This window comes from Polypterus senegalus, chromosome 18, assembly GCF_016835505.1.
Source record: "Polypterus senegalus isolate Bchr_013 chromosome 18, ASM1683550v1, whole genome shotgun sequence".
NCBI classification, from domain to species: domain Eukaryota; kingdom Metazoa; phylum Chordata; class Cladistia; order Polypteriformes; family Polypteridae; genus Polypterus; species Polypterus senegalus.
Genome location: NC_053171.1, coordinates 20135467 through 20143719, shown reverse-complemented (window position 1 = coordinate 20143719; position 8253 = coordinate 20135467). Strand labels below are relative to the sequence as shown.

The following is an 8253-nucleotide window of genomic DNA, read 5'->3' as shown; positions in this document are numbered from 1 at the left end:
TAAATTATGGAAGTGAAATGTTTTGAAAACTGTCTGAAATCCATCCATCCATCCATTATCCAACCCGCTATATCCTAACTACAGGATCCTGGGGGTCTGCTGGAGCCAATCCCAGCCAACACAGGGTGCACGGCAGGAAACAAACCCCGGGCAAGGTGCCAGCCCACCGCAGACTGTTTGAAATATTTCATCGTAAACTATTGAAATAAAAACAAGGAGCAGCAGACTGTTGAGATGGATGTCATTATTGGCTGGGCATTTTTGATAATTGAACCTAAGCTACTGACTCATAAAATGTCCAAAGTGACACCCTCATGGACCCAGCAGCCTGGCCGTAAATCCCACATCTGGTGTCTGCTGTGCCGAGATTTCATGTTCTACATGTCTACATGTGTCTGTAGTGGTTTTTGTGTAGTTACATTAGTTTTCATCCCACATTCGGAAGATGTGCATTTTAGGTTAAATAGTGAATTTCAAACCTTGTGGTGTGGCGTGAGTGGGCCTTGTGATGGATTCGCACCCCGTCCAAGGCTCATTTTTGTCTTGTGCTGGGGTGGGGTATATTCTGCCCTCCAAAAAACCCAACTTGGATTAAACTGATCTGAAAATATATAAATTAAATGTTTATCACAGGTAGCGTGGCCCGTTATAGGCAGCAGACAAATTAACCAAGACATTAATAGCAAGTTAAATGCTTGTATTTTTACTCTGGATCTGCCATTCTTTTGCACAAAAGTCATGGGAGCATCCACTAATAGCTTGACAATTAGTTTTATCACTGTTCTCCTTTTAACACTCACAGTCACTGTGAACTCACAAAATTCACGTCTTTGTCATCGTGAAGGCTGCAATGCTTTAAAAGTTGCCATTGTCTCCTAAAAAGCCATAAAATTGCCACTAGGGACTGATTAAACATTTCAGAATTCAAACACTGGGGATTTTGTCTACAAGCCTTTTAGTCGAGACAATACCCCTTTCAATGCAAGACACAAAAAAGCATGTTTAAGAGGCGCTGCTCCTGGAGACTCGTCACAGTTAGTGTCATCCATATGGACTACAAGGTGGCCAGCAGCTGGACAAAGGGTCCAGGTGACAGGGACGACAGCGGACTCTCCAGCGGCCACCATACAGCAACCCAGGGGTTGAAAGAACGTGAAACCCTCCTTCAAAAAATGCACGCCTCCTGCATTTCATGCCGTCCTCCTGACAACTTCTTCCATTCAGACTTTTAAAGCATATTGTCCTGAAATAAACTGTTTAACCTCCCACATACAAGTTTACACTTCCGGAAAGATTAAAATAACAACAAATCTGTCTCATGGCCTGTACTCTTTATTTCTAGCTGGGGTGCATTGCTGTGGTACAAATGACAGTTTAATATGTCTGTTTTTAAAGTAGTATCAAGCCAGAAGTAGAAATTCAAATTACTGAACGAAGTTAAAATAGCAATAAGATGTTTTATTTTCCCTAAATATAGTATAAAATACAATAGTAAAAAGATATGTGAACTATACAAGTGTCACGTAGGTTGTTCTCAGGATCTACATGCAGTGTTTAGTCCCAAACTTCTTTAACAAATAACACAAGTCACTCATATGGCATAAACTCGGCTTCTCCATAATCCTGCTTCATTTGTTTAAATACCCTAAAGACGCACTCCTCAGATATCTGCTTTATTATTTAAGACTTGTAATATTTGGAAGGGTTTTTTGGAAATCGATAGAGCACAATTAATAAGTCTTATGATCGCTGTATCTTATTGGGAGCACCACTCGACTAACTTTCTTCTGTTGAAGGATATCTTTGTGCTTTGTGGACTAATTCACCCCTTTATCATTCCACGTTCTGTATAAGAATATGTACACAGGCAATGTAACAAAATAAAAAAGAGCAAACTAATATTCTTCTACTTTAGCAAGTTAACTTTGTTGAGCAAGAAATTAAACTAAGGAGTAAACTTTCATCACATCTTCTGAGTTTAAGATTAATACGAGGGACGTTCAAAACGTTTCTGCCCTTTTTTTTAACTCAATTTATTAAACATTTCAAAAACAAATTGCATCACTTTTCTACATAGTCACCTTCTTTTGCGATGCAATTTTCCCCGCGTCGTACCAACTTTTTAATTCCCAATTACTACTCCTCCCTCCTTTACCGTTTCCAACGAAAATTTGAAAGTGCAGAAACTCCTTGAATGTCCCTCGTATAAAGGGACAGCTTAGCTATTTGCTGAACAAACGAGCTGGATGAACAGAATCGGTCTCCTCTTGTTTGTCAAATTTCTTTTTGTTTTCAAAAGATAATTGCTCGAGCAATTGCAGACAATTTTATGAAATGTATGTACAATGGTTTGATGGTAAAAATGGTACTTTCTAGATTTGAATATGCATGCCTTTAAATACAATAAATGCACTTCTTTTCTCACTAGAACAAAATGAAGAACACACATCGGCATTCGCAGACAAAGTTTCCAAGGCGTCCTGCAACACGCCGACAAGAAGCCCACAAATGTGCATTCACCAAATTCACCAACGATAGAATGAAACAATCCTTAAAAGTTTTAGAAGAGTTATAACTATGAAGTCCAAATCAATCCACAGAAATATTCAAACTTGCACTTTTATTTAAAAAATATATTACAGAGTTGTTAAGACATACAGAAGATCCCAAAATAATTGATTATGATTTTCTTTCCAGTTGAACACGTGCACACATGGTACGTGTATACTGTATGCTGAGTACAGACAGATTTACAAAAGTGACCACACACATATACTGTATATACATGTTTGGGTGAGTAGGTCATAGGTCAATACCCAAAATTACACCATTGTCACTTGACAATTGAATGGTATTTGTCATTCGATACCACAACAATTAACCACTTTTCTCCTTTCTTTTCCTTGTTTAATCTGCCAATCCTGGGAACTCACTAATTTTACACTATAAAAGGCCTACACCTGCTTCACACTGCACGAAGAGTTCTAATTACAAGTGCAAATTTTAACAAATGGTCTCATTCTGAAACAATAGATAACCTGCTGTCTCCATTTAACATCACAATATTGTCATTACCGAGGAAGTTACAAATATCACCTACATGCACACCCTTATTTATAACACATAACATTGTATACATCTGGATTCTGTAATGAAATATTGCTAAAATGCAAACTTTTATTTACTTTACTATTAAAGCTAATTTTATGTTAAATTATTTAGCTGGACCAAAAGAGGCATCTGAAAACAAGGAGATGTCATTTTTTTGAAAAAGATGCAGTGAAGCTGATGAGAAACATTTTATTTTATTTTTTTAAATAAATAGGCAAACAAAAGCTTGTAATATCATTTGAAGAGAAATTATTAGAATAATTTCATTGTACTCTTGAAAATGTGCATTTATTTGATAAAAAAACACTGTATATTCTATTAAAAATAACACTTCTTTAATGACTCTTTACTGAGCTGTGTGGCTCCAATCGCCCCTAAGAATAAAGGTGCCTGATGGTTCTTCAGAGCAATGCCATAGAGGAACCATATCTTGGTTCCCATAAGACCTATCCATAGGAAGGTTTCAGAAAGAAACATTATTAATTTAGACCCATAATAGGCTCCATACAGTAAATAATCATGAAATTGATGGTAACAGATTTGTGAAATACCAATAAGTCCTGATTTTAAGAGGACCTTTCCTACATGCAACAGCACAGGCCAGTCCAGCTTTTCATAATCTGCTAGTGTCCTGCTAGGCAGCCTATGCCAAACATTAAAGATTCCATCTTTTATATTCCTACATGTTACCAAGAGAAAGTAGGGTGAAATGACACCTTTTATTGGCTAACTACATAGATTACAAATGCAAGGGGCCTTTGGCTGCCTCGAAAGCTTCCATTTCTAATCTATTTAATTAGCTAATAAAAGGTGTCATTTCACCCTACTTTCTCCTGTATCAATCTATGGCTAACATGGTACAACACTCTACTGCTATATATATTACCAAGAAAAACCAAAGAACCAACTTCACATGCAAAGAACCCGTCCCATAATGAAATGGAGCTAAGAGGAACCACACAACCCAGGGAAGAAACATAAAATGCCATTAAAGAACAAGCATTTTCAAGAGTCTAGCAGAGCAATTGCTTGACAAAGAACTATTTGATTCCATGAAGGGGACTTTGTATTACAAGATGTTGAATTTTGAAAAGGTTCATAATATGTGGAGAAACAGAAATCTTTTATGTATGGTATAGGACACCGATAGATCAAGAAAACCTAAAACCAAGCCTGTGTTATTGTTATTGTTATAATCAGGAACCCCAAGTAGATTCTCTTCCCATTTCTTTTTCTTCTCCATTTATCTTTATCCGCCTATTAACCTCATCAATTTATTTATTCTTACTAGGTTTAAGTTTTATTCTGTTAGCCGTGCTCTCTTTCTCAGGGGTGGGGGTTGATTTGTTTTCTACCCTATTTTTTTGTAAAAAAATGATCTATTTGTATGGAAGGCTTACAATAAAACCAATAAAATAAAAAAAAATTAAAAATCAGGACCCCAGTGGTAATTCACAAATCTGTTATCATCTATTCATGTTTTTTGGACCTATTAAATAAATAAACGTTCTTTGAAGAACTTTCAAGGGGATGGTTCTTTTGGGAACCATAAATGGTCCTCCTATAACATGTCTTGGAAGAACCACTTTATCAACTTTATTTAAGAGTATACTAACAAGAATTTATTGCAAAAATATATATATATATATATTATTAATAGTTATTATTGTTGTTGTTAATTTTAGAAACGTACTTGCTAAAAGGTAAAACTTATGTATCCACTTAGTAAAAAAGATGCGTATTTCACTTGAGAAAAAGAAAGGGATGAGTTTTTAAGTTATTTTCTGTACTTCTTTCAGTCCTTTTCTAGTAATTTTCCACATTTTAAATACAGCATCTTTCTCCAAAAAAGTCATAATTTGTCAAACACGTCTGTCTTGTTTTTTGTTTTTTTTTTCTTTCTTTCTTTCTACTCTTCTATTCACCTTTCTATTTAGGTCCTTGCTTTAATTCTTTCTGATTTCTGCTTACAGTATTGCACAATACAATTCGAATTTCGTACAAAGGAACTGAAATCACAGTTAAAAAAATTTACATTTATAAGTTTTAAGTGTACGTTTTAAAGCTGAAGAGTACATTTAATTGATTAAGTGGGTTTATTTGTTAAATTTAGAAATGGAAGGATTTCTAAAATGATTAGCTTGTATTTTCTTTAACTTGTAAATCAACATTTTTAACCTTTTAAAATCAGAGTCTATCTCGCTAGCATATTCTCTAACAAACACGTTTAGTTAAAATAACACGTAAAGTTATTCTACTCGTTTTATTAATCTAAAAACTGCCCATCTTCACTTTTACACAATCCTTACATTTGTATAGGGGTTATTAATCATTAATCTGTAATCTAAACATGTATGTATAAAAATAAGCATTTCCAAAGAACTAAATCTTTAATATTCAACATTTTTGCTTACAAAGTATAGCATCAGAATTACCCATACTTTTGCTTTAAGTGGTAAAGAAAATGCTGTTTTAACAAACAAAGTCGTATCGCAGTGCCTTTATTTCCTCTCGATCCAATGTTCTTATTCAGGGTGTCTAATTTTGGATCAGACCAAGGAGGGAAGCAGTTATCGAACGAAAGTAAATAAACATCAGGACCACGGGAATGATCCTCCAAGTCTTTTTATTTGTAGTTCAAGCGCAAAAGTTTGACAGTCACCAAGTCCAGTGATGTCTGCTCGCATTAGGATGTGCTAAGTGCTGGTAGGTGCCAAAGAGCGGGTGCTGCAAGGGGTGATAGCTGTGCAGAGCGAAAGGCGAAGAGGAGGCAGCTGACGGCACACCGCACCCGGGCTTCTCCTGGAACTGCACCGGACTGATGACACACGTGTGACAAGGTTTCCCGTCTCTGACCAGAACTGGTACCACCACCCTCCTCAGCATGGGAGACTGCTGCTGCACATCTGCTTGGCCCTCCGTTCTCGCCCTCTTCATCTTGTACCTGTGGTTCTGAAACCATATTTTGACCTGCGTTGGCGTTAAACTGAGGACGTGAGCCAGTTGCTCTCTTTCAGGAGCGGACAAGTAGCGTTGTTGTCTGAAGCGCCTCTCCAGTTCGAAAGTTTGCGCTTTGGAAAAAAGCACGCGTCTCTTCTTTTTCTTTTCCTCTGTGTCTGTCCCGGGAGAAGCATCCGATCTTTGAGTTGAGTCTGGTAAGGTTTCCGAGCCGCTTTCATCAGATGCTGCAAAGATAAGAGGTTGATACAGATTTAATAAATAATAATAATAATAATAATAATAATAATACTTTTAGATCGGAGCTTTATCATTATTTCTAATAAGAACGTTAAGGTGATTTGACACACGACCAGAAACCATTCATTCCGTCATGTTTGTTTCTTTGTTTTGTCCCAATAAATCTCGTCCAGAAAAAATATAATAATATAATTTCTGGACATCGTTTTTAACGATGTCAGAGAAAGTTCTGACATTTCGTTTGATTATTGATCTCTTCTATCTTCAGTTACTTACACAAGCAGTGGCTTCTCTCAACCTCTAGCCATTCAGCATAAGTTAAACTGGAGTAGCTTTCGGGTGAATGGCTCTGGGTAGATTCAGACTCTTGTTCTGGAAGATCCAGTATGCTTCGTACTGTAAAACTTATTTTAGCTGGCGCTGACATCCTCTCGTGTTTTTTTAATTCTGTCCTTATAGCCGAATCGGTATAGACGATGGCGTGGTTGACCAAGACGATCGGGAGTAGCGATGCTCAAGGAATGCTCTCCATCCAAAATAAAGCTCAAATATTAGTGTCGTTTACAGCGAAGCGCAGTTTATATGAAGAGCGCGTCTCATTAGTGTCCTTTGGCCAGTCCTCGTCTTTGGACGTGCTACCTGAATTAGTCAAGTGGCATAGAGAGCCTTAAAGACGGTAGGTGTAACCACACAAGGGAAACAAAAACGAGCAGGAAACGCGCTTCATCATTACACATTCTGTCTGATTAGCCAAAACTGGAAAACAGATAATGGCAATTGAGGCTGTTGAATTACGTCTTGGGTGGCAAGTGGTCCAAGAGCCCCATCCCGCCCGCCCCCACCCCAAACAACACCGCAGCTATTTGCATACAAAGTGAAACATTAGAGTACCAGCCAGGCTTAAGTCGACTTTTACTAATTCGTTGCTTGTCTTGTCACTCTTTTTAGCGCTAATATAATAGGACGATTTTTAGTTAATTCGATCGAAAGTATGCATTTTCATCCATTTAGAATGAAAAGAAACGAATAATATGTATTTATGTATTTATTTTAGCTCTGAAAGGGAATGTATTATGCATAATGTCTTCACAGTGTCTGACTTTACATGAAAACATCAGTTTCGTATTTGGCAAGAATGGATAGAAGTGCTGAATACAAGAAATTTGTTGTAACCGTAACAAACGTTATTATTATTATTATTATTATTATTTAATAGTACTAGTAAAGTTTTGAATTATTTGTAAAATTTCTTTTAATTAATGTACATCAGTGCTTTAATTTTAGTCACTTCTCTGCACTGGTATTTATTAAATTAGAGTGTTAATGAGACAACTTAGAATGAATGAGTAAATAAATAAATAAAGTTACAATAGTTTTCTCCTTATTAAATGTAACTAGTTCAACAAATTAAATGAGCACCAAGTATTACCCTTCAAAGGGAGTGATGGCTTTTTTTTTAGGATAATAAAACGTCACAGACAGATCCGTTCATTTAAAATCTGCGGAAAACAAACGGCAGAGAAAAAGGAGGAATTAGCCTCCCAGTAAAACATAAATTAAAGAAGTGTGTTTCAATAAAAGTCGACGCTTTTAAGGCATTTTTTTTCTTGCTAAACCGTATTCATTAAATGTCAGTAAAATGTAAATTTAGCACTGAGAGCTGAAAAAAAGAAGATTTATTTTTGACAGATCTGCGAGGTAGATAAACGGGGTGTAGAGCTCTGCTTGGCCTACTTCCTGCATATTTTTTTTTTGAAAAGTGGACTACTATTCGCCAAAGGTTCCCAGGCCATACTTATTGGAACCACCTATCAAGTGTGCCTGGTGACAGCAACTATCTTCCATGCTTCATGATCTGCCTCCCAAGCAGCCTGGGTGGTCGGAGAGGGGAACACAAATACATGCCAACTGCGAGGCCCTGAACAAAAGCGGCAAATGTAACCC

At 36.7% G+C, this 8253-nt stretch overlaps 1 protein-coding gene across 1 annotated transcript; it reads right to left on the bottom strand.

The window, feature by feature from the left end:
* Nucleotides 1-5211: 5211 nt before the first annotated feature.
* On the bottom strand, nucleotides 5212-6746 carry nkx2.9 (NK2 transcription factor related, locus 9 (Drosophila)). Its single transcript, XM_039741816.1, has 2 exons — nucleotides 6586-6746; nucleotides 5212-6296 (listed from the first exon to the last, which is right to left on the bottom strand). The coding sequence occupies exons 1-2, from the start codon at nucleotides 6734-6736 to the stop codon at nucleotides 5770-5772; spliced, it is 678 nt and encodes a 225-aa protein (XP_039597750.1). The 5' UTR covers nucleotides 6737-6746; the 3' UTR covers nucleotides 5212-5769.
* Between the last annotated feature and the right edge of the window lie 1507 nt (nucleotides 6747-8253).

Bases quoted from the DNA above. Each gene is read 5' to 3' on its own strand.
- nkx2.9 (XM_039741816.1), bottom strand. From the start codon at position 6,736: ATGTCAGCGCCAGCTAAAATAAGTTTTACAGTACGAAGCATACTGGAT. The intron at 6,297-6,585 runs GTAAGTAACTGA...TTATCTTTGCAG, and splicing joins TGAGAGAAGCCACTGCTTGT to CATCTGATGAAAGCGGCTCG.